Source organism: Malassezia vespertilionis, chromosome 4 (assembly GCF_029542925.1).
Source record: "Malassezia vespertilionis chromosome 4, complete sequence".
NCBI lineage: Eukaryota > Fungi > Basidiomycota > Malasseziomycetes > Malasseziales > Malasseziaceae > Malassezia > Malassezia vespertilionis.
Window position 1 is genome coordinate 26,090 of NC_079250.1, and position 24,308 is coordinate 50,397.

General features: G+C 55.2%; 13 protein-coding genes across 13 annotated transcripts; 7 read left to right on the forward strand and 6 right to left on the reverse strand.

Moving 5' to 3' along the window:
• Window positions 1-69: 69 nt before the first annotated feature.
• MVES1_001973 (uncharacterized protein) lies at window positions 70-285 on the forward strand (the record flags this gene model as incomplete). Its single annotated transcript, XM_056206805.1, has 2 exons — window positions 70-162; window positions 190-285. 2 exons carry the CDS (start codon window positions 70-72, stop codon window positions 283-285), a joined length of 189 nt encoding a protein of 62 aa, XP_056062780.1.
• A 29-nt stretch (window positions 286-314) lies between these two features.
• Window positions 315-2,977, reverse strand: MVES1_001974 (uncharacterized protein; the record flags this gene model as incomplete). The annotated part of the gene is made up of 7 exons (XM_056206806.1): window positions 315-557; window positions 586-1,534; window positions 1,795-1,970; window positions 2,008-2,103; window positions 2,133-2,192; window positions 2,229-2,278; window positions 2,746-2,977. The coding sequence occupies 7 exons, from the start codon at window positions 2,975-2,977 to the stop codon at window positions 315-317; spliced, it is 1,806 nt and encodes a 601-aa protein (XP_056062781.1).
• Window positions 2,978-3,096: 119 nt separating this feature from the next.
• On the forward strand, window positions 3,097-4,467 carry MVES1_001975 (uncharacterized protein; the record flags this gene model as incomplete). Its single annotated transcript, XM_056206807.1, has 1 exon — window positions 3,097-4,467. One exon carries the CDS (start codon window positions 3,097-3,099, stop codon window positions 4,465-4,467), a length of 1,371 nt encoding a protein of 456 aa, XP_056062782.1.
• A 1,129-nt stretch (window positions 4,468-5,596) lies between these two features.
• MVES1_001976 (uncharacterized protein) lies at window positions 5,597-6,748 on the forward strand (the record flags this gene model as incomplete). Its single annotated transcript, XM_056206808.1, has 1 exon — window positions 5,597-6,748. One exon carries the CDS (start codon window positions 5,597-5,599, stop codon window positions 6,746-6,748), a length of 1,152 nt encoding a protein of 383 aa, XP_056062783.1.
• Window positions 6,749-6,885: 137 nt separating this feature from the next.
• Window positions 6,886-7,803, reverse strand: MVES1_001977 (uncharacterized protein; the record flags this gene model as incomplete). Its single annotated transcript, XM_056206809.1, has 1 exon — window positions 6,886-7,803. The coding sequence occupies one exon, from the start codon at window positions 7,801-7,803 to the stop codon at window positions 6,886-6,888; it is 918 nt and encodes a 305-aa protein (XP_056062784.1).
• A 403-nt stretch (window positions 7,804-8,206) lies between these two features.
• On the reverse strand, window positions 8,207-9,325 carry MVES1_001978 (uncharacterized protein; the record flags this gene model as incomplete). Its single annotated transcript, XM_056206810.1, has 1 exon — window positions 8,207-9,325. One exon carries the CDS (start codon window positions 9,323-9,325, stop codon window positions 8,207-8,209), a length of 1,119 nt encoding a protein of 372 aa, XP_056062785.1.
• Window positions 9,326-9,661: 336 nt separating this feature from the next.
• Window positions 9,662-11,875, forward strand: MVES1_001979 (uncharacterized protein; the record flags this gene model as incomplete). Its single annotated transcript, XM_056206811.1, has 4 exons — window positions 9,662-9,713; window positions 9,750-10,054; window positions 10,086-10,813; window positions 10,843-11,875. 4 exons carry the CDS (start codon window positions 9,662-9,664, stop codon window positions 11,873-11,875), a joined length of 2,118 nt encoding a protein of 705 aa, XP_056062786.1.
• Window positions 11,876-12,032: 157 nt separating this feature from the next.
• Window positions 12,033-14,030, forward strand: MVES1_001980 (uncharacterized protein; the record flags this gene model as incomplete). The annotated part of the gene is made up of 1 exon (XM_056206812.1): window positions 12,033-14,030. One exon carries the CDS (start codon window positions 12,033-12,035, stop codon window positions 14,028-14,030), a length of 1,998 nt encoding a protein of 665 aa, XP_056062787.1.
• Window positions 14,031-14,057: 27 nt separating this feature from the next.
• On the reverse strand, window positions 14,058-15,926 carry MVES1_001981 (uncharacterized protein; the record flags this gene model as incomplete). The annotated part of the gene is made up of 1 exon (XM_056206813.1): window positions 14,058-15,926. One exon carries the CDS (start codon window positions 15,924-15,926, stop codon window positions 14,058-14,060), a length of 1,869 nt encoding a protein of 622 aa, XP_056062788.1.
• Window positions 15,927-16,106: 180 nt separating this feature from the next.
• Window positions 16,107-16,526, forward strand: SNU13 (RNA binding protein snu13; the record flags this gene model as incomplete). Its single annotated transcript, XM_056206814.1, has 2 exons — window positions 16,107-16,334; window positions 16,368-16,526. The coding sequence occupies 2 exons, from the start codon at window positions 16,107-16,109 to the stop codon at window positions 16,524-16,526; spliced, it is 387 nt and encodes a 128-aa protein (XP_056062789.1).
• A 95-nt stretch (window positions 16,527-16,621) lies between these two features.
• SIS1 (Molecular chaperone (DnaJ super)) lies at window positions 16,622-17,817 on the reverse strand (the record flags this gene model as incomplete). The annotated part of the gene is made up of 2 exons (XM_056206815.1): window positions 16,622-17,715; window positions 17,751-17,817. 2 exons carry the CDS (start codon window positions 17,815-17,817, stop codon window positions 16,622-16,624), a joined length of 1,161 nt encoding a protein of 386 aa, XP_056062790.1.
• Window positions 17,818-17,922: 105 nt separating this feature from the next.
• Window positions 17,923-21,776, reverse strand: YTA7 (TAT-binding protein-like protein 7, AAA ATPase; the record flags this gene model as incomplete). Its single annotated transcript, XM_056206816.1, has 2 exons — window positions 17,923-21,615; window positions 21,645-21,776. 2 exons carry the CDS (start codon window positions 21,774-21,776, stop codon window positions 17,923-17,925), a joined length of 3,825 nt encoding a protein of 1,274 aa, XP_056062791.1.
• Window positions 21,777-21,905: 129 nt separating this feature from the next.
• MVES1_001985 (uncharacterized protein) lies at window positions 21,906-24,308 on the forward strand (the record flags this gene model as incomplete). Its single annotated transcript, XM_056206817.1, has 3 exons — window positions 21,906-23,222; window positions 23,251-23,313; window positions 23,340-24,308. The coding sequence occupies 3 exons, from the start codon at window positions 21,906-21,908 to the stop codon at window positions 24,306-24,308; spliced, it is 2,349 nt and encodes a 782-aa protein (XP_056062792.1).

Sequence of the window (24,308 nt, forward strand, 5' to 3'; positions counted from 1 at the left end):
AGGCCCACGCGGCACTTGCATGCTGACTAAATAAAGGAGTGCACCTCCGTACGGCACCGCTCGTCCGCCATGTCGGACGCGTCCTCTGAAACGGAATGGTCGGAGCGGCTCGAAACGAGTGTGTCCGACTTGAATGCATCGGCTGTGCGTGATTCCCAAATGGTGCGTATATTTTGTTATTTATAACAGTTTGTCCACGCCGAGGTGCGCGAGCGGTACTTGAAAGGAATCGGCGATCTATTTGTGCCTGCGTCCTCGACCGAGGGGGCCAAAGAAACACAATAGATACCGATGTATGTGTGCTACGGGCCCAATTAATCCATTTCATCGTCCAAGAGCTCATCCGCTTCCGACTGTCCGCCGGCCTCGAGCGGCTTGAAACTGCTTGTGTCGGCGGGCTTTGGCAGCTGCTTGATCGAAGCAGGCTGCGCCTGCTTCGCACCGTCACTCGATGCACCGCCTCCACCCATGATACTCGACATCATGTTGGAGAGCATATCTACCTGCGGACGCGCAGGCGCGAGGCCGAAGTAGGTAGAGGAGATTTTAGACAAAAACTGCGGTCAGTCGTGTGGGCGTACGCACCTCGAAAATGTAGCCACCCACCGCGGCATTGTTTTCTTGCATAAACTGGCGGGTCAACTGCTGCCATGCACCCTTCAATTGGTCGGGTACACCACCCGTTTGTTGGCTTGCGTCGCATGCAAGCAACACGGCGTTCTGTCCAAAGTTCAACACGGGGTTTCCCGTGACATACATCTCGCCTTTACAAGTCGATACGGGCGCAGAAGATTGGTACTCTTTCGGATTGGGCTTCACCGATAAGAGCAGAGAAGGGTTACGCTCAGTCACGAGGGTGACAAACGTTCGCAAGAACAGGTACGCATTCTCCGCTGCTTTCGCGACAAGCAATGGGATCCAGCCGCGCATCGCAAAGGTGCCTGCAAGGACACGCTCAACCGAGCTTTCTGGAGGACTGTGCGGGTCCGATTTTGCCATCGCTGAGGAGTACTCCTCGTTCCACGCCTTCATCATCGCTGCGAATGCGCCGACTCCTTCGGCGCTCTGCGCGCACGCAGCTATAAACTGCGCTTCAGCATCATAGTACAGCTTGTCTTTTGCAAGCAGCTCAGCAATGTACAGACGCAGCTTGGCATCGCCCAGCGCATCCCCCTGTGCTGCGCATGTCCATTTCACCGCGGCAGAAATAACCTTTTTGCGCCAGAACTCGGCCGTGGTCTTGCCGAGAATGCTTACGATACGGTCAAGCGAAGCTGAATCGTTTTTGATATTTGCTTGGTCGTATACTTCCAAAAGATACACAGCCAAGTCACAACCGCTGCCTTGTTCGTTCATCTCTAGGAGCTTGATGCTTCCTTCGTAAAGTGTAGCGATCGCTTCATCGTACTTTTGCTTCTTCAAGAGACGCACCGTCTTGGTCCGCAGTTTCTGATGCAGTTCATAGCCGCCATTCCCTCCAGGGATAGCGCTTGTGTCTACAGCGCCGATCGTTCCGCCCATTGCAGAAAGAGTACTGTGATGCACAAATCTACGAAGCGGTGCGGCGCAACTAGCGGCGCAAATATTACTAAACATGAATCGCGGGAGGAAACGCATTGGCCACCACGCTTAGCATGTGGCACCGCGCCCGGCCTCTCCTGCACACAGGTTACGCAGGTGTTGAATGCCGTTCCCTTCAAGCCGCATGCCTCGCCATTCATCGAGTGGAGAGGCATGGAGAACTTTGGTGTAGAACGCAATAGATGGTCTATGTCAGTTTTGCAAGTTGCGTACGCATTCCAAGTTAGCACATTCCACTCCACGCGGGCACAGTCTTCCTTGTGTGCAATATCGCCCAGATGCTTGAATAGACGCTTTCCTACACCTAGGTTGCGGTACTCGGGAAGCACAAACAAATCTTCCAAGAACAAGGTAGGGCGCGACGTCCAGGTAGAGTAGGCATAGTAGTACTGCCACGGTAAGCTTTGTCAAAAAGCATAAACGTACGACGGCAAACCCAATAGGGTGCAGCTTGATTTCCGAGTCTTCGCACTCGGCAATCAGCGCATGCGCAAATTTCTTTTCAAAGATGGAGTGTACGATCTAGCATAAGCAGCGCGCCAAGCACATACTGATTCTTCTGTAGCTTGCACCTGCTCGGGAGCTTTTTCGTACTCGGCCAAACCCTGGATCTAGCGTGTAAACAGTGCGCTTTATGCGCTACGTACGAACTTCAAAATCGTGCCCGCATCACTGCGCACAGCTTCACGTACGAGTACTATCATTTGAATAAACGGCGGTCACCGTGCGGCAAGCCAAAAATCACGAGCCTTGTGCCCCCGTTTGTGGCTTATATAATTTTGTGGAAGCCATGGCTTGGCGCAGGTGCAGTGCGGCGGCATTGCACGCCATTGGCACGGTTTGCACAGCTATACAAAAAAGGCAGCTCACTCCCAGAGCCAGGCGCGCGAGCATTGAAGAGCAGTACTCACGGTATTGCGAATTTTACAATGCGGTCACAACAGGACGAGTGCTATTACTTTTTTTTTTTTTTTTTTTTTTTCAAATGCCATTCGGCAAAGGGCTGCAAAGCGGAATGGGCGATAGTGCATAAGTGGTGAGCATTCCCATTATCTTGTTCCAATCGATTCCAGCGCCTCTAGACTCGTTACACTGTTACCACGCACAACCTTATAACGACACCCAAGCGGCACCCGTGGCCAAAGAAGGGTTTGTGTCAATTACCCATCATCAAACAAACAAACGCAATACGTACAACTGTGCCACAATTTGGGCCAGACTCCCAACTGTCTTGGTTCTTATCCACAAGGAGGCATTCCACCGCGTTGTCCACAACAAGGTTTAAAAACAAGTCATACCCACGCAATGTGCCTTGGACTTTGCGTCCACCCTGTATATTCACGGAAATGTGCCTGTCAAGGAACCGTTTCAACTCTGGCTGCGATACTTTCGCCATCGTCGGAAGCAGAATGCAAAGCAGGCGACGGCGGCGTGCACAACGTGGATTTACATGTTTGGGAAATATGCCCGACACAACATGCTGTGCACCACTGGCGTCGTTGTTCAACGACGCGCATGTCGGACCGCCCGTATGATACTGAACGCCCAGAAGGGCATTACGGTAGCTCCGGACTACCTAGCGATAACAACATGAGTATGAATCACTACGACACATCTGCTGTTTTTGATCAGGATGGCGACGAGCATGAACATGTTGCGCCGGAACTCCACCAGCCCCGATACCAGTATGCATCCTCCGTCGCAGATCGTTTTCGGTTTGGTTTGGCAAAGTTTGCGCATAAAGTGGGTATGAAAATACCAGGCCTCGCATATTCCGCGCTCCCCGGGCGTGGAGGAAACCGCGACCGGACGCAGATGCGGACGCTGGGCGGCGGGATTCAGCAGGATGGAGTATTTTCGAATATGAACGCCAAGCCGGAACGGCAGCGAAGAGCGAACTCCGGTGATCCAGATGATCTCGGCGAAGATGACGATATTGCAGACGATACACTCCCTCCCACCTATGATGCTGCTGCTGTGGATACGGTGCCTACGTACTGGGAAAGCACCGTGTTCGGAGCAAATCCAATGGTCGACCTTGAAGGTGGATGGTCCCCCGATGGTCCTCATGTAGGCGAGGTTTCCGATATGATTGTGGATGGTATGCTGCTTGGGTCTGTGTTTGGACTATTATGGAATATGGTGATCAGTGTCTGCTTCCAATTTATCGGATTTATTCTCACCTTCCTCCTGCACACGACGCATGCAGCAAAATATGGAAGTTGTGCAGGGCTTGGCATTTCGCTTGTACAGTATTCGCTGAGCCTTTTCGAGCGTGCATACGAAATCGCGAAAGAAGCACAAAAAGAAGCGGCAAAGCACCGTGGCAAGGAGAAGCCGCCGAATCAGAACCAGCACCTGCCCTCGGCTGAAGACCTCAGGCAAGTGAGAACCATTGCGTACATCATTTTGGTACTCGGGATATTTGCCATCTTTCACAGCATCATCCGTTTTGCCTTGATGTACCGTAAGGGCTTCAAGCTGGTTGCGGCCGCAAACGCACAGGCACAAACAGGATCGCAATTGAATGGATCGGGTACCCAGGAACTAAATGTACAGCCTACGGGATTTTTCGAGTCGTTCGCAAACCCCGTATCATCTATGGTACATTCTATCGGTCGACTCAGGAATTCCATTCTAACCGAAGTGGGACTCCTCAGCAATATTCGGGACACGCATTCTGCGGAGGACTACATTATTCATCCACGCGGCGCAAACGTCGTGTTTTCCTCGGCGGATGATGCCGATGGTCCACTTCCATCGCATGTGGTGGTACCGTATGCGGATCCGTCGATGCCGCAGGACACACTGCATAACCTGCGACAATTCATGTTCCCAACATCTGTCGAGGAGTTGGAGAATATAGAGTTTGGGCGAAGCAGGTAGTAGGCTGCTCCGATTAGCTTATACTCTTTGTACTATACGTTTCCTCTGTAACATGGCACCGTAGCCTCTTCGTTTTCTGTCGAGTATGCATTGCTCCGTGCACGGCCGTCTTGTCATCGGCCGAAGTGGAGGTGCCTGGTCTCTCCCTGCCTTGTTGGATTCTGATTCACACGCAGGGAATGGTTACGTCTGCCGCAGTGTTTCCCGCTCTCCCTCCCAAACCCCAACTGCACCAAGGAGAAAATGCTGACGATGCATTGTCACAATACATCCCATACATAAAAGGCGTATTCGAAGCGTTTGAACACCGCGAGGAGGCGCTTCAAATGAGGATTGAGGCGCTTAAGTTTCAGCCGGACGCTAGCTACGAAGCTGTGCAACAATCTGCGGATACAGATACTAATGTACCCGAACCCAATTCCACAGCAGCACCGGGTGCGGATCCTATTCTGGGGGTACGTTTGTTACAACGACTGGACCTGCTCCAATCGGAAAATGATGACCTAGCAGAGCGCCTTAGAGAGGTGATCACTTCTACATCTGCTCAACGTCTCCAGACGCTTGAGGCTGAGCTGAGGGGTATGTGACCTCCGTGTACTGACACCTAGACTCTCACGCATTAATAAACGCATTGGATGCCTCCTTATCGGAAGCGTTGGCTAAATAAGCATGTCCATACCATTACACCACCGCAAGCTTGTATATAGTTGCCCACCCACTCCAAACAATCTACGTGCGCTTCGCCAGCAATGCCTTGCGCAAGCGTCTCCGGCCGAGTTCGGCGCGTTTCGTGAGGGCTCTCCTCCACACACGCCCGCACCTCGGTTCCTTGCGTGTGGCGATTGGATCCGCGTCACTAGGCGCTATGGAGCCAGTCCTGCGCGCTGGCATTGCAATTAGATTTGTTTCGCGATATGAAATGGGTTATTTCAAGCACGCCTCTTGCACTCTCCCACCATTTTGGCTGCAGCGGCGTGCATTTTCCAAATCAGCGGCAAGGCGCGGAACCGACGCTGATGCAGACGATCCGTATGCAGGCGTGATATATCCGGGCATACGCGATTTAGCACGCGCATCGGAATCAGCGGAATCATCTTCATCAAATGAGACGCTGGATCACGATGCATGCATGTTTTATCGTGCACATGAGCAGATTTGGCGCTCGACGCTGGACGCCGTCGAGGACACAAGTGCCGAACCAGAGGCGCAAGCGAAGCAACCTGTGCGTGGAAATGGAGGGGAAGCAGCCATGGCCAGGATCTATGCACAGTTTCTCTCACCAGCAGAGACGCACGACGCCGTGTACGAATCCGTGGCCGCACTCTATCACGACGAGACGCAATGCCGTGAAATGGAACAGAAAAAAACTCAGCCTTTTGTGCACGGCCAAAAGCGATCATTCGCGTCCTTTTACTTGTTCCCGGACGCATCACGGCGCCCCCATGCATTCAGACGGTCTTTTTCCTCCAGTGCACGTACCAGTGCGACTCATGCTACACCATATGAGCTACTTGGGCTCGAACGCTCCGCGTCCATCGCCGAGATTAAGTCCAGTTATTACGGAATGGTTAAGCAGCTTCATCCTGATGTAAACAAACCCACAACAAAGAGAGAAGGGGAGGAGCGATTGGAGAAGTTTCGCGCTGTCGTAAAAGCGTACGAGCTACTGCGGGACAAGCGGACAAAAGGCATGTATGATAAATATGGCGTTGGGTGGGAATATGGGGTAGTATCTCCTGGGCTAGGGGGGGAGCGATTCACATGGGCACAGCGGGGGTACAATAGGCCCCAGAGCCCTGAGGAGTGGGACAATTGGCACATGTGGTCTGAGGTGCTGCGCCGTGCGGCAAAGGACCATCCAGCGCGGAACGGTTGGCAACATACCGCACAGAGGGGCTATTCTTCAAACCAATTTTACGGTTTTCCCCCAGACATGGACCCAGAAGAGGCAAATCGGCGTGCGGAACAGGCGGTACCTGGAAACCGCCAATTCTTTGCTGTCATCTTTGTCATCGTATGGGTCATTGCCGCAGTCCAAATTGAGCGGCTTACTTCACTGGGCCTCCAACAAGCTGAAACGAATTCCAGGACGACGTTGGAGATTTCGCGAAATTTGCAAGACGCACGAAAGAATGCGCGCACAACTGAAGGACAGCTACGGCAGCGTGCATTGATGGAGCGTATTCGGAAAAGCAAGCTTGAGCATGACACTATGCCACACGCCTCTGCGAGCATGGGTCAAGAAGTGGTCAAAGCACCGGAATCATCGGGCTTCTCATAGTCGATCAGGTACATAATTATTATTTAACGCTCACAAAGAGGAAGAGGATACACAAAAAGTCGTTGGACTACAACAGAACAAGTCTCTTGTTTTATATATGCAACTTAGAAAGAGGATGCAACAGCCGTTTAGTATAGTTAGTCTTGACCAACTTTAGCAGGGCAATGACCACTAGATGCGCCAATTTGCGTGTGGAAGTAGACACCTTGGTGGTCATCAAAAATACCATACTCGGGAAGCGCCACGGAGTCATATCCGTGCACGTTCTCCTGACCAGGGTACATTTTCCAGTTAGTGGAGTTTGCGGGGTTAATCCAGATACCGTTAGACGGGTTCTGGAAGCCCAGGAAACGAGGAGGAACATGGGGCACCCAATCCTTACCGTTCACCGCCCAGTTCAGCTTCTTACCAATCGACTTGTCGATAAAGTTGGCAAAGGTTGGGTTACCAGTGCGAGGAAGACCAAAGAGGTAGACGCGGTGCAAATTGTCCTTGAGGCGGTAGTTGAAATCAGCCGCAGAAATGAGACCCATTGCAGCACCAAGGGAGTGACCAACAATGGAGACGCGATCCTCTTTGTATTCCTTCATTAATTTCTTAACTTGCTCCATCACCGAGTCGACGACGTCAATGTAGGAAGCCTGGAAGCCGGCAGCAAGCAATGTACCCTCAGGCAAACCATCCTTGTAGCGGTGGTCAGGCGGTGAAAGGAAGAAAACAGCGTCGTGAAGATCGGACAGAAGCGAGGTGAGGTTGGTGCCTTGGTACGCCACAACAATGCCGAGCGAGTCTGAGTGATAGATCAGAGCGTGCTGCACAAAGTTGCCATCGCCATAGTGCCAGAGAAGCTCAGCATCACCAACCTTTTGCCCGTTTTTGTAGCCATCGCCTGGGCAGTATGTCTGCTGCGTGAGACCAGCCGCGAGGGAGAATTCGTCAATGTTGGCCGTCACGTCGACAGGCTGTGCGAAGGAGGTGGAAGGGATAACACCAGCATAAGCAAGTGGAACAAGTGCAAACAGAGCAGCGAATGCAAGCACCGAACGAGCAAACATGTCGGCAGAATGGAAGTCAAAGGTTTCAGTTGAGTGCGTATTGCCTCCCTGTCACTTTCCATTATAGATAAGCATTCGCGTCGAGTTCTCTACTAGACTAAAATGGTCGAAACGGCAATATCCAATCAGAGTCGGGTATCCTCGACATTATTACATAAGCCAATCGATTGCATCAATTACACAGGGTAGAATTTTGCGCGCTATGCACAGTGTGCTTGGCAAAAGGCGCAGAGCCAAAAGCAGGCACCGGAAAAAAGCGAGCTAATATCAGGTAAAGGGCAGCGAGTCGGCGTATTTCGTCTGTCTTGCATAGATGTGCAGCCGCTGGACGTGCGTGAAAGGGTAAGTGCATCTGCATCCTAGCGCTTGGTCGCCCGATACACGATATTTGATAATTAACCATCTATCCAAATATTACCGATATAATAGCAAAAATGAGTTTACAGTATAGGTGGAGGAGCAACGGCCCAAGCGGCAGCAGGGCAAAATTCCACAGTTCTTCTCCAAGAGATGCGGGGCAAAACGGGATGTCGAGGTGTTGCGTTTTCGGTCTGCAAAGTTCGACTGCACCCATAGACGCACGCGCATCCCCAAAAGAACCAGTGTGGTAGTAGGTATCGAGGAGGCGCGACTTTTTAGCCCACCGTGCGTAGAGCCATTCGCCAAACGCCTTTTTCCCTGCATCATCGTCTGGGCTGTTCGGCAAGTCGTGCTGTAGCGGCGGCATGTCAGTGCGTGCGCTTGTGAGCGTCGGCAAATTTTGCGAGAGTGGGACGATATCGCAGTGAATATGCACGCGTGGCGGGGAGAGACCCTTTAATAATTGGCCTCGTATGGTATATTTCTCAGGAGCATACTCGTCCTGCGCAACCCCTTCGTAGGCGACGGTGTAATCCACCAGGTATACTTTATTAAACCTTTCTGCGAAAACCTTTGTGCAACAGTAAAGGCCTGTGACGCGCGGGAGGAGGACATGGTCGAGACGCGGAAGGCCAGCTTTGTCAGCAAAAGCATTGCTTCGCTCTTGCTGAGTGCGGGAACGATTCGTCCCCTCTGGGTATAGCAACAAAATAGTTTTCCCGTCCTTGTTAGAAGAGATGTCAGCCATGGTGCGCTCCATGACCTCCTTATCATGCTCCCAATTTCTGGACAAAAAAATAAAGTTGAACATCTCCATCGAAAATCCAATCCCCGGGATTTTGCGCAGCGATTTTTTGAGCACGATGTGCATCGCTGCAGCACTTTGTGCGCGTGCAGCAATGAACCACATGTATGCCCAATCTGTATATATCTGGTGGTTGCTAATCCAGATGGCCTCGTCTGGAAGTAGTAGGCCAGCGACGCGGTTCTTTGCATCGCGAACAGCAAACTGTTCGGCGTCGACCAGGTTGCCGTCCAAGTCACCAAACGTCATAATAATGTTCGTAGACGAAACAATGCCCAAAACTCCAGCTAGCATCGCTGCAGCTGCAATCTTAATGTGACGTGTGATGTGCGCATAACCATCCGGCCATACAAGCATGAGCGGATAAGTAAGATACATGACTAGGATGGCGCAAACGGCTACGACTGCAAATCCTAAAATGGAAAGCACTGTTCGCATCACCATTACCACAGATGTTCGCTTTTGCGGCACACCAACAAGCCCATTACACTCCTCATCCTGCATTGAGCGCATGCTTTTTGCACGGTGCCCTCCGCGCTGTTTGTTGGGGTCTCCTGGCCGTGCGCAGCGATTACGCAAGCAAGCCGGGCACGGGGCCAATAATTATTTACTTACTAACTATTGGATTTGCCGAGCCGAGCCCGAATGCGCGGGGAAGATGGGCGAGGGCGATTTTTCGCCGTAGCTACCACGATGTCGAAAGCAATTCCGAAGCAAGTTGTAAAGGTCCCGCCTGGTCATATCGGTACGTGAGGAAAGAGAGATATACTTATCACCATAGGCAACTTGGATTCCTCGCAGAAGAGCAAGCTGGCCAAGATATGGCTCCTTTACCTCCACGTTTTGGAGAACCCCGAGAAGGCGCAGTCCGGCCAAATTATTGCTGATGAGGCGCCGGACGAAGGCGCACCGCCGCTTTCGAAGGAGGAAAAGGCGAAAGAGGAAAAGGCGCATCAGGAAGAGGCGCAAGCGCTCAAACTCCTTTTCAAGACCCACGGCGTGGACGAGTTCTACAACCAGTTTTGGCTTCTCTGTGGACCTGATAATCCTGACATGATGATGCTCAAGTTTTTGCGAGCTCGCAAGGTATGTGTAAAATTCATCACTGACCTGCTAGTGGAACGTACACCGTGCTTTTGCGATGCTGTGCAAGTGTCTCAACTGGCGTATCGATACGGACGTTGTGGGCCTGCTCACCGAGGGCGATCTTGGGATTAGCAAGCGCGACTCCAAGTACCTCGCGCAGGCCGAGAGCGAGAAGGCGTTTGTCGCTGGTATGAACGATGAGCAAATGCCCATTATTTACATTCGCGTCAAGAAGCACTTGGGCAAGGCTCAAGGCGAAGACACGATGACCAAGTTTATCATCGCTACTGCCGAGTCCTTCCGCTCGTTTATTTCATTTCCGAACGACAAGGTCATTATCGTGTTTGATTTAAGTGGGTTCGGTATGAAGAACATGGATTGGCACGCGCTCATGACGATTCTGCAAATTTTGGAGGCGTACTATCCTGAGACGCTGTACAAGCTCTACATTGTTAATGCGCCTTGGATTTTCCAGGGTATCTGGAAAGCCGTTTCGCCCTTACTCGATCCCGTCGTGCGCAGCAAGATTATCTTTACCAACAAGGCAGCGGAGATGAAAAACATTCCCAAGGACCGTTTGATGTCCGACCTCGGCGGTACGCTCACCGACTATCCCCACTACATCCCACCCAAGGAAGGCGACAATCAGTCGCTCCCTGTGAACGACCCTAAGCGCAAGAAGGCCATGAGCTCGTTCATCAAAGAGGCAAAGGTATTTGAGGAAATGTCAAAGAAATGGGCCGACGGCAATGGGCGCGAGTACGTATACCCACCACACTAACATGCAGCGACAAGCTGGACGAAGAGCGTATGGCCCAAAGCGAAAAGATGCGCCTCAGATTCCTCGAGATTTACCCGCTTTTGCGTGCCAAGACATTGTACGACCGTGCCGGTATCTTTACGCCCGACTTCACGCAGCACTGGGAGTACAAACAATCGGACGGCTCCGTATTGACTCAGAATGTCGGTGAGGAATACGGTATTAGCGCGCTGAGGAAGCGGATTGCTCAGCGCGAGCAATCCTTTGCACCTCAAGGGCAATCCAATGAGCAGAAGCAAAACAACACCAATTTTGCTAAAGGCCCCCAGCGTGCAGGGGATGCATCGCAGTCCGGCAACATGGGGGCCGATTCTGCAGCTAGCCGTGGTAATGATGCTACCACAGGTGCTGTTGCGGGTGGTGCTGCTGCTGGCGTTGCTGCCGGAGGAGCTGGCGCTGCTGCAATGGCCTCGCGCAAGAAAGCGCAGCCTGCAAACAGATCTGCAGCTCCATATTCCAAGCCGTACGCAAGCTCGATTTTGTCGACGACGAGCGGTGACGAGCAGTTCTACGACACTGTGGAGGATATCTCTTCTTCTAACACGCGTAATGCAGAGCAAGGCGCTGCAGCCGGCGCCGGCGCCAGTTTGGGAGAAGTTACTCCTGCTGAGGCCGTTGCAAGTGCCACCGACTCCAATGCAGCTGTTTCTTGGGACGACGACCGTGCAAAGACGGGTGTCTCGCAGCAGGAGTGGACACAAGGCGACGGCAATGCCGAGCAAGAGGAGCAGCCCACCGCTCAGCAGGGAAACCAGTACGAAGAAAAAGACGCTCAGGGTTTTTCCGGTGCTGCCAGCAAGCGTGCGGATGAGGGTGGAATGCGCTACAAGCAAGGCACCAACAAATCGCCGCTTGCAGGCTTTCCGGACCTCGCCAACGGCAACGGCGCCGAGACCATTAACAAGGCAAATGAGGAGGCGCAGCACTCGGTGCCTGCGCAGCAGCAGGCCAAGAGGGGCTTTTTTTCGCGGCTCAACTGTTTTTCCAGCAAGACTTATTAATTATAGCGCTGTAGCTCTTCTTGGTACATAGCGACGGACGCGCTAGTTTGGTTCGTATACGTCCGATGCACGCCCTGCGGCCCACGTTTCGATTACATAAACACAATGGCAGTGGAGGCGTCAACGTTTCGCGTCACGCTGTCTCCCATGGCCAAGAATGGTGTCGACAGCTGCACCGAGCGAACCCCAGTCCGAGGAGAACGATTTTGTGGAAGTTGCCTTGGATGCAGTAGTCGAGTCGCCAGAGCGCCAGCCGTGCTCACTGAATCTGGACCTGCTGCGGCATAGCTACAAGCGCGGAGGCAGGTCGCAGCTGAATCTGTCTGCGCACAAGTCGACAGATTGCCTGCCTGCACCATGTTTAAAGCAGTCGCGCAGCCTCAGCGCGTCACACTATGACGATATGGTGCTAGACCCGCTCTCCATCGATACTTCTAGTGTGCAAGCAAGCTTGTACATGCGCCGCGAGCGAAAAGTCAAGGGGCGCTATCGCAGCCGACTCGAATCGCCACGGAAACAGCCGTTGGCGCTTTCTATGGACGACTTGACTCTGAAAAATATGCACAAGTGCAGCGATGGTGCAGTGACTGATCCTGGGATTACCATGACGGTCGCGGATGCCCAGGGTGACTTTGTGGTTGTGCAATCACCGCGTGCCATGCAGTACCGCATGCCGGTTTCGCGCAATAATTTCGGGATAGATTTGGTCCAAGGAAAACGTGCGTCGAGTTTGCGTGATCCTGTGGTGTTCGAGCACAACGGATCAAACGGGAATGCACTGGGCACACTTAGCGAGCCGGTATCGCCGTGTTATTCGAGGAGTGAGACGCCGCTGCCCGACTCCCTACCTGACACAAAGCATGACACGAGCGAACCCAGTGCACCTGCCGCGCCGCCCATACCTCCCTTGCCAACGCCTGCGGGCGGCTCCAGCCTCACACGGATGCCGCACCTCCCACCCAAATCGCGCAAAGAAGAAAAGAAACACCTTGCCGAATTCACCACAATGATGGAGCAGTCCATCGCAGCAGAGAAGAAGCGCGACGAAGAGACTGCCTCGCTGAACAAGCAGCGTGAAGAGGGGGAGAAGGCGCGTCGTAGGATATGGGAAGAGGAAATCCTTCCGTGCTGGACGCGCGCGCGTCAGGAGCCACGCTACCGAGAGCTTTGGTGGCGCGGCATTCCTCCCTCGCTGCGTGCGCGTCTTTGGTCGCGCGCGTGCGGAAACAATCTTATGCTTCCGCATGATTTGTTTGCAAAAGCAGTTGCGCTCGCAAAAGATGCGCTCGAACACGACCAAATGCCGTCATTTTTGTGCGACGCTGTGGAAGAGGATATTGCAAACACGCTTCCAAGCTTGCGCCTCTTTAACCACCCCGATGCCCCTCTCTACTGGGAATTCCGCGATATTCTTTACGCCTTTCTCTTTGTCCGCGCAGACGAGGCAGCGCAGCGTATGGGCACAGATACATTGGCACTCGAAAAGCTCAACGAGCATTTTGTGCTGTACGTGCCCGGCACCGCGAATCTTGCCGCAATGCTCTTGATAAATATGCCCGCAGAGCAGGCGCTGGTCGCTTTGATCAACCTTATCGGCAAGCTCCACTGGCTTCGCGCCTTGTATCAACTGGAGCGCAGCCCTGTGCGAAATGAGGAGACAATCAGCTACAAAGAAGTGTATGCATTTGAGCGCGTATTCAATACACTGATTGCCGAGCAATTTCCCGTGGTCTATGCCAATTTGCAAAAGCACGACATTCGAGCGAGCACCTTTTTGCGTTTTTGGATCCGCTCCATGTTTGTCCCATGGCTTGATATCGATGTGGTAGCGCAGCTTTGGGACATTATCCTGCTAGAAGACTCTAGTGCTGCACTCTACCGCATTGCAATTGCGCTATTCCAGCTCTTGGTGCCTCGGCTCTACGCGCACGACCCTGCAGAACTCGCAAGTATTCTGCAAGGTACCAACAAGGGCGTACTCCACGTCTGGTACCGCGAGTGGCCAGTGCCTCCCAAAGACGAAACACCCCCCAAAGACCGCATCTATGCACAGTATGCAATGAGCGAGGCCAGTGTATACCGCGCGCTTGACGAACAAAATAGCTGGTGGAAAGACTCCACCCTGCAGCGACTGCTAGATCGCGAATTACACTAGCTGTTTTTTTTATGTACACTAAAATAATCATGCTTCGTACGATGGAGGGAAAAATAGGGGAAGCTGGGTCGAGTAGGTGGGCAGCCCATCGGCCTGTGTGGGCGACGCTGCTGGCGTTGGCACGTTGGATGCGTCAGCATACGGCGGAGGAAGGGTTGACGCATTTGTGCTGCTGTGCCCGTCCAGTGCAGTTGGCGGCTCTTCTGCGGGCGGCGCAGTGTAATCCATCGGGGTCATCTCCAAGCCGTACTCTTGCAGCGGCTCATTCGCCTCGTCGAATCCAGGCGGCTGTTCTAAGTTTGCCGTTGCAAGCTGTGCAGCATAGCTAGGGTTGTCCCCAAGATCATCGCAAAGCCGCGCATCGAGCACATGCTCGTGCATGCTTGGCGGCGGCCCGTCCATGTGCGTCGATACAAAGTGAACGTGGGAAGGATCGTGCATCATGACTTCTTGGAACGGCGTCGAGGTATCGAGGTCTGTCGTGAGGGAAGTAGCGCGCCCACCGCTCTCTTCCATAGCGTCATTGTAGCCGTCGTATTCGGGGTAGTCGGTAAAGAAAGAGACCATCTCGTCGCTGGTTACAGCCGCTTTGCCGTGCGCTGAAGATGCACCGGGCACAGGGTGCTTCCTTTCGCCCGGTGCGACGGAAGCGTCGGTATCCAGGCCGGCAGGGCCGGGCAGAATGCGGATCAGCTGCCCAGTGACAATGTCATGGTGCACATCGTGTGCATCCAGAAGAACAACACGTACAATCAGGACAAAGTGCACGCTGTGCAATGTTGTGTCCTGCGTTATGGTCTCGCACGTACCGTGACCTTCAATACCGTGCTCTGTCGAAGCAAGATCAAACGCGGCACTGCTCCCGACGTAGGGAACGGCTCGTAGAGCAAATGACAGGTGGATGGGCCGTTGGGAGTGGAAGCGGCACGATTTTCCGCCATGCGCAACAAGCGTTTCGTGCACAATGGGCGCACTGGGATTCGCATCCGCGCTCGTGCTCCCACTCGAGCGGTCATTGGTGTGATTCGCAAGCACCTGCGCCAGGATCCGCGCGTCTGGATGGACCTGTTTTGCAGGATGCGATTGTGTGACGCGGACCAAGGCGGTCTCCACACTCTTCAGTTGCAAACTCTCGTCGACAACGGCGCGCTCGTGCGGCGGGGGGATGTGGACCTGTAGCACGACGCGCTCTGTCTTGCGGATCACGGAGCGTTCAAGCCAGAAATGCGCGATGATGGGATCGTTTGTCGACCAAAAGACGGGGTAGAGCGAGTAGCGGTAGTCGTGTTCCACCGTCTTCCACCGCCGAGCGGCGCCGTTGCTTTCGACGTCGTTATCTGCGTAAGGAAGCAGCGCTTCGCGGCCTGGTATTGTGTATCGTGTAGGATGAATGACCGTGCTGGTGTGCAGATCGCGGCCTGCGCGGTGGTGTAGCCTTGCGTACAAGGTGTAGGTCAGGCCGCTCTCTGGCGTATGAATACATTGCGGAAGATCGTCGGTGAGTCGGAATTGAAAAGGAAGCAAAGCGGGAACATTCCCAGTATCTCCTTCTGCACGCTGCCAAATCACTGCATTCGCGGTATACAGTTCAATTTGTTGTACGTATGGGTAGCGCACCCATTCCACGACGTGCAACCATATTGTGCTGATTGTGAGCGCAAGGAAAGCATACCATTTCGTAAACCCAGTCGTGCACATGGAAGCATCGAATTTTGTAGCAACGTCGCCAATCACGGACGCAAAGTGCCCGCCGAGACCCAAGTAGCCTGCCTGAAAGGATGTGGCATCTTGCTGTATGACGAGCTCAAATATATCGCAGCTGACGGGCAAATAGGGCTGGTTGCCAGGAATCGTATCACAAGCCAAGTACGGCGGCGCACTAGAGGCACCCACCATGTATGCCGAGGATAGGTACACTATGCACTTCTAGCCAGCGTGCATGCTCCGCTCGTGCGCAGCCCAAACGCCAGCGCGCTAGGGCCACAACAAGTCACGTGCTAAAGACGAAAAGCCGTGGCGACGAAAATTCGGGCTGCACTTTGACGACCGGTGATCCGTACGACGTGAGGTCTTACCATGTCGAACGCTGCTGTAAACCCCCGCGCTTTCCCGCTTTCTGATGCTGCATTGACGAACCAGATTCTTGATCTGATCCAGCAGGCGTCGCACTACAAGCAGCTCAAGAAGGGTGCGAACGAAGCGACCAAGACGCTCAACCGCGGCATTTGCGAGTTTATTGTCATGGCCGCAGACGTGGAGCCCATAGAGATTGTGCTCCATTTGCCGCTCTTGTGCGAGGACAAGGTATGTTGCTTTTTGCTGAGCACTAACTCCCAGAACGTTCCCTACGTCTTTGTTCCGTCCAAGATTGCGCTTGGCCGTGCATGCGGCGTTTCTCGCGCGGTTGTTGCGTGCAGTGTCACCACGAACGAGGCGCGCGAACTGCAGAGCCAGATCCATACAATCAAGCTTGCCATCGAGCGCTTGTTGATCTAGGCGACCCATGTAGAGTAGATCTTTGCGACAGCAATACCAGCTTATATTACTACGAAAATATGATACAGAATCGTGATTGCCGGCTGGCGGTATCATTAAGCAAGTGTCGTACGCACTTCCTTGCGCTGAGTCTCGGAGAGTTTGTCGGGAAACTCGACATTCCACTCGATGACCAGGTCGCCCTTTCTGGTGCCCTTGACTTTCGAAATGGGCATACCCTCATTGGCCAGGCGCGTTGTGCGGCCGGGCGTGATGGTCGTTTTGCCTGCTGCAGGTGTGGGCAAAGGAATTTCGATTGTGCGGCCATCGAGCGTTGTGATCTTGCGTCGTGAGGCAGGCGTGCCAGCGGCGGAAGGATCCAATGCATCTACCAAGCGGAGCGGCTGCACCATGTACAGATCATCGCCATTGCGCCTGAAACGAGAGTCAGGACGCTCGTCAACGACAAACACGAGGTCCTGGAAATTGCCGGGGCTTACTTCGTTGCCTGCAGCGTTGAAGCGAACCTTTGTGCCTTTTTTCCAACCCCGCTTCACTTCAATAGTAAGCACCTTTTGCTCAGTGCTGCCATTCGCAAGATGGCGACTAATCTTGAGCTTTTTCGTGGTGCCCTTGCAGAGCTCTTCCAGGGTAAGCATGAGCGGAGTCTCCCAGTCTTTAGGCTTGGGCTCGGCCTCGGCGCTGCGGCCGCCGCCGCCGCCGCCAAACGAGGCAAAGCCACCAGGAAAGTCGTCACCACCCATGCCGCCGCCCATGCCGCCCATGCCGCCCATGCCGCCCATACCTGGCATTCCGCTAGAGCGGCCGCCGGCGCCGCCCATGCCGAATGGACTGGCGCCGCCGAAAATGTGTGCGAAAATATCGTTAGGGTCGGACGGGGAAAATCCACTAGCGCCGCCACCAAACGGATTGCCGCCACCAGAGCTGAAACGGAAAGAATGACCGCCACCAGCGCCGGGAAAGCCGCCGCCCATACCTCCAAAGCCGCCGGCACCACCGGCACCACCGGCGGCGCTCTCTGGCATGCCGCCTTTGAGGCCGTCTTCGCCGTATTGGTCATAGATTGTGCGCTTGTTCTTGTCAGACAGGACTTCAAAAGCCTCGCCGACCTCTTGGAACTTCTTCTTCGCGCCCGCCTCGTCATCCTTGTTGCGATCCGGGTGCCATTTTAGCGCCGCTTTTTTGTATGCTGCGTGTGAGCTCACACCTCGCGTAGCAACGTACCTTTCTTGATTTCATCCTCATCAGCACCCTTTGCAACACCCAAAATCTTGTAATAGTCTTTGCCCATGATATAGCACGGAGAGACACAGCGTTGTCGCTACAGTCAGTCTATTTCAGTCCACGCGGGTAGGAACTCGCGCGCTTTCTACGAGCTTCGGCCATACTTCCCCGATCAACGGAGCGGGGAAGTATACACCACGTGGTCTTCGTCTGGCACCGCACGGCTCAGTTCCTGCACGGCTTGCTCGATGTCGGCGAGCAGCGCGGTGCGGTCCCATGCGGCGCGGTACGCCAAAATAAGTTCGTAGCATATAGCGCGGGTCTGTTCAAGACCTTCCACAGAAAATCCAGCAGTTCTAAGCATTAGAGACTCGACGAGCTTCTCCTGCGCCGCTTTGTCGAGCACCTTTTCGGCCCTGGGCATTGCCGGGGGCGCCGCGTGGTCCGTGTCCAAAGCTGGCTGCGGCTGCGCGTCGCTTTCAGGCGTATCGGGGTGGGTGGTGCGCACGCGCTTATTTTCAGCGCTCTCTTCTTCTGCAGGCTGCGCGGCGCCTTGGGAAGAAGATCGGACTCGTTTGTGCGAGCGCTCAATCGTCGACACATCCACCAACTCGCTCGGCTCCGGCGCTTGGCCCAGCACACGAGCGCTATGTCGCGATCCGCTCAGTCTGCTTGCTTCTTCAGTCGCCTTTTGCAGATCCCCAACGCGTTTGGCTTCCTCTTCGCGCGCACGGTATCGAACTGCCATTTGCGCACAGGCAGCGCGAAAAGCAGGATCGACGTACTGGTCCAGCAAAATGGTCGACAAGTTTTGCATTTGTCGCGCGCGGAAAACGCGATCGGCGTCTACTTCGCGCGCCTCTTCGGCGTTGGCGACGATCTTGTTAATGTCCTCAATAAAGCTCTCGCACGTAAGGTAGCCATTGTAATAGAGACGCTTTTGCATCTTTTCGAGCGTCATGGTATAAATAGTGAAATCGCGCAAAATATAAGGCGAGTCTCCTTGGGGCGAAGCATTCTCGCGCTCGTTCGGGACAAGCTGGCCAGGCGCAGGCACAGGTGCCCTTTCTTCTTCGGACGCATACCCCGAGTGGTATCCATCCTTGTCGTAGCGTAGCGTGATGGTAATCTTGCCCTTGTCGCGCTTCCAGTCAAACTGTTCCATGAGATCGCGCAAATTATACTCGTCCCATACATCGCGCGTAAATTTCTTAAACTTTTTGCGCAGCTCGCCGAGCACTGGCCCCAGACGGTACTTGAGATGCTCTAAAAGGCGCGCATCGTGCTCGACCTGTTCCTGCAACTCTGCCTGTGTGAGCGGGCGCGGAGGCCTGGGAGGCGCTTTCGGCAGTTCCTCCAGCACGCGGCGCCGCTTTGGCAGCGCATCGGCAAACTCCGTCGGCGAACGCGCGGCCTGCTCGGCGATATCCTTGAGATATGCGCGCCGCGCTCCGGTCGAGGGCACATCGAGCCCAATCTGATGCAAAGGACGCACGCCGAACCACCTGCGTATTTCCCCGGGCAGCTCGTTGAACGGCATATTGCACGCGGCCAACAGCATGATGGGATCGTCCGTGCTCAATGCATCCAGGAGCGCGCCGAATGATTCGCGCGTCACGTTTGAAAGCAGCAGTGGCCATTTTTCCAGCTCGGGGATAAACAGCAAACTTGGCTTGAGGCGCCGCGCTTCTTGGAACAGTGTGACAAGCGCCGATTCCGGCGTTTGCGTGCTGTCTCCAAGCAGCGTCGAGACCGTAATGGTCTGTACATGCACACCTTCCATAGCATGCACTAGGCCCTGCGCCACTTGGATCTGGCCCATCCCAGCCGCGCCGTGCAAGACAAGACGCGGGCGATACACGCGCGATTTCTCAAAAGATTCCTGGAGCAGTTCGCGCTCGAGGGCGCCGGCGGGCGTCTCGGTTGCGAGGCTCGGCGCGCCAGCGTCTGGGTCCACTTCCCACATAGCCTCTTCCAGAGCACTGCGCATCAATTTGGGCGGTAGCAAGCGCTGGAAGACGGAGACTGCCGCGTGCATGGTGTCGCCGAGCAGCGGCACAAGGTGCGGCGCAAGCGGCGAGTGCGCCGCGCTTGTCGATCGTGCAGAAGACGGTACCATTTTCTTTAGCGCCAGCATAAAGTCTTTGCCGTCCACGTGAATCGAGGTGGGCTCCAACTCGAGGCGCTCGGTGCTGCTGTAGATTTGCGGGTAGCGCCGCTGGATGGCGTTCAACGTGGCTTCTGTGCACAGTGCGCGCAGATCCGCGCCGCCAAATCCAGTAGTCGCCTCCGCCAGCACGTCTTTGAGTTCTTGCTGGAGCGGCGGCTGCCATTTACGCGTGTGGATTTGGAGGATGCTTAGGCGCGCTGCCTTCCCGGGAAGGGGAAAGTAAAACTCGCGGTCAAAGCGCCCAGGACGGCGGAGAGCAGGATCGACCGAGTCGGGCCTGTTTGTCGCGCCGATGACGACGACTTGGCCGCGGCCGTCCATGCCGTCCATAAGAGCGAGGAGTGTGCTGACAATGCTCGCATGAATCTGGTCCTGCTTGCTCGACCGTACAGGCGCGAGCCCGTCGATCTCGTCGAAGAATATAATGCTTGGTTGCGACCTTTTTGCTTCCTCGAAGAGCAAACGCAGCTGGCGCTCCGCCTCGCCGACCCACTTCGAGAGACAGTCGGCGCCTTTGCGCATGAAAAAACTGATCGGCTGGTCCTGTGTCGAGCAGCTTGCGGCGAGCGCACGGGCGACTAGCGTCTTTCCGGTGCCTGGCGGCCCGTGGAAAAGCACACCACGCGGCGGCGTCACGTTAAAGCGCTGGAATACTTCGGGGTACAAGAGCGGCAAGCTCACCATCTCCTTGAGCTGGTGGACGTGGTCGTCGAGGCCACCCACATCCTTAAAATCGATGCACATATCCACACCGAGTGGGTCGACATCGGCGAGCGGATCGCCCGGCTTAACGCGGCCGAATGGATCCGCAGAGGAGCCCATGCCAGCGGCTGGTGTGGGCCCATTTTCAAGCAGTGCAGAAGGCGCCCCGAGCGTACTGCGAGGTGCGCTAAGCGCAGTGGTGCGGGGCTCGTCGTCGGAACTATCGTCCGGATCGCCAAATGCGCGAGCATAATCCTTGCCCGACATGTTCAGCGGCAGTGTATCCCATCCACTTTTGTCGCGCATACTGCGCGGCAGGCTCGAGTAAGGCAGGGCGGGAATGGAGGCCGAAGCGTTGTTGTCTCTTTCATTGCTCGCTTGCGGCTCGAGCTCGTAGGACCGCGATGCGGATCCGCGCGCGCTGCCCCGGCGTATCCTGCGCCCAAACCCGTCCCTGGGAGGCTCTGGCGGCGGCTGAAGAAGCGAGTAGTTCACCTTTTTTCGCGCGCGAAAACTGTACGAGCGCGCGGCGGGGTGGCGCTCCCGATCACTCTCGGCAGACGACACTGTTTCGTCGGAAGAATGGTCGGGATCGGTTCTTACTGCGCGGCTGCTTGCCAAGCGCGAGCTGGCACGGTGCATTGCTGCATTGTTTCTGCGGCGCGCCGAGCGCGACACCGCGAGGTTGTACAGGTTCTCGCGGCGCTGGAGACGCTCCGAGGCGCGGCGCGCACGCACTGTATCGGCATAGTCTGCATTTCCGTTCTCTTCTTCCTCGTCGTCGGACGCGACAAATTCACGCACGCTTTTACTTACGCGGCACGAGGATCGTGTTCTTTGAATCACATCCTCTTCCGAATCGCCCTTCTCCTCGGACTCGACATATCTCACCGTCTGTCGTCCGCTGCATGTATACTGTTCTGTATCCGACGGCGCATCGTACATCTCATCGTCCGTGTCGTCTTTTGCGACCACCTCTTCGGGGTCGTCGTCCTGTTGTGAGTAGCGCAGCAGAAACGTACCTGGCTGAGCTCACCTTCCGCAAAATATTGGGTATAAAACGCGCCTTGTGCAGCTCTCCGACTCGAGCGCTCGCGCCCAGGTGAGGCGTACTCGGAAGAGCGCCGACTGCTACGCCGCGTTCCTTCCGCCATGCTCGCGACGCGACAGACGCCGCGGCGTGCAAATTGCCCCCTCAGCGGCACGTGCATGTGGAGGTTTGACGCGTCTGCAAAGTGAGGCGACGCGTGCGTCTCTGCGCGCGCAAATTCTTCTTGCCGACGATGCCGCACAGTCCAAAGACGGTTGCGTCGGCATCGAGCGGCGCTGCGAAATTGATCCCCTCTTTTCGCAAAACCAGCGATGAGGCGGTGGATCATGCCGGTCAGCTGGCGCACGTGGGCGAGCAGCAAATGGCGCAGTACGGCTACCACGATGGCGGCGACCGGCCGTTGCCGCCGCATCTTGCGCGGTATATCGAGCCGACAGAAGGCGAATTTGATAAGCAGGTAGAATATGACATGGACGAGCAGGACCAAGCATGGCTGGCCGAGATGAACGAGACGCGCAAGAAAGAACAGCTCGACGCTGTGAGTTTCGAGTCGTTTGAGATTATTATGGACCGACTCGAGAAAGAGTGGTTTGCCCTGGTCAAACGCATCCCGTCGCGCTTTTCCATTGGCGAGGCACAGGAGGAAAATACGTTTCCTGAAGAGTCTTTGTGCGCGATTTGCGACGATAACGAGTGCGAGAACATGAATGCGATTGTGTTTTGCGATGGGTGCAACTTGGCCGTGCACCAGGACTGCTACGGCATCCCATACATACCCGAGGGCCAGTGGCTGTGCAGGAAGTGCACAGTATCACCCGACCGCCCCGTATCGTGCACCTTGTGCCCAAACGAGGGCGGCGCATTCAAGCAGACGACACGGGGCGCTTGGGCGCATCTGTTGTGTGCATTGTGGATCCCCGAGACGGGCGTCGCGAATCCTGTGTATATGGAGCCCATTGACGGAGTCGAAGATATCCCGAAAGCACGCTGGCGGCTGCGGTGCTACCTGTGCAATAGCAAGAGCGGGGCGTGCATTCAATGCGAGCACAGATCCTGTTTCACGGCTTTTCACGTGGTGTGCGCACGGCGAGCTGGGCTGCTCACACAGGCGCGGCGCCACCGCACCGACGAGGAGGCAGACCAGCCAAGCGGTGAACAGGACGGCGCTGGGTCGCAGCCGCTTGGCGCATACTGCCATCATCACCTCTCACCTGCACAGAAACAAGCATTGCTTGCGCGTGTGCGGGGGCAAACGGAGGATGGTGAGTGGAGCGACTCGGACGTGTCCACCAGCGAGCTCCTGCTACCCAAGAAGTACGCCACAACGCCGTACGAATCCATCGCCTCGAAAAGTGCGCGCGCGTACAATAAATTATACTCGTCTGGCCCCCTCCCTGTACCCAACTACATTGTGCACCGCGTATTGGAGTACATTGCGCGGATCAACATACGGCGCAAGCCGCAAGCCGTGGCGCAGATCGTGCGTTACTGGAGTTTGAAACGACAGGAAATGCGCGGTGCGCCGCTGCTGAAACGCCTGCATATTGAGGTACGTCGCGCTTGCCTATCTTATACAGCCATGGACTGTTGGCAACTTTGTCGAAGAGCGGACGAATGCACTGCGACTGGCCAAGCTCCAAGTATGTACACATATATCTGACCGCAGTATGTATACCGCTTGCGCGAGGATTTGGAAAAAGTGCGGCTCCTTGCCGAGCTCGTGCGAAAGCGCGAAAAGGAAAAGCTTCGCATCCTTCGCATTTTCCACGCCCATGTGCTGGATCGCGCCGTCTTTTGCGTGGGGACACACTACCATACCGCGCTCCAAAAGCTAGCATCGTGCGTTGCCTGCGCTACTTACCTCAGCATGGACCGTGCGAATTGGTTTCTCGAGCCAGTCTCGGTCGATATCGCGCCAGACTACTACGAGGTGATTCAGCAGCCTATGACATGGACGTGCATTCGTGCGCGTATTGATGCGTTTGCCTACCGCCATCCCCGCGACATGCAGGCTGATGTACAGCTCTTGTGTGACAATGCAATGCAGTACAACCGACCCGACTCGCAGATTTACAAAACCGCACAAAAGTTGGCGAAACACATTTCGGCTGTATTCCAGGAGCTCGACGCAAACATGCGCGTATTACACGATGCGCCGGGAATGGAGCCACCAGAAGCAGTCCTGCGCATGTTGGAGGCACCGCCAGAGAATGCAGCTTTTATACCCGACGCAGGTGCAAGCGTCATGGATGCCTTCTTGGCGCAGAGCTACGCGGAACAAGCGGGCACGCCACCGCTTTCGCCAGACGCTGCTCCGCGCGTGCAGACACTCAAGCGCACTCGCGAAAAGGCCGTGCACGCGCCAAGCCGACGAAGCCAGCGGCAGTCGCGCAAGCTCGAACCCGAGCCGGTGGCAACAGAACCGCGCGTGCTGAGCAACCTGGACCACAAAGACTCGTTCAAGTACTTTAACACGGGCTGGCTTCTTCCCCCTGGTGCGCGTCGCAACAATCGACCCCGGCCGCCGCCATGTTCGTTGCGCGCGCAAAAGCAAAGCACAAAGCAACGCGCGAGCAAACAGACCGTGGAACATAGCGACTCGTCGTTGAGCGAGCTCTCGGATGCGACTATGTAG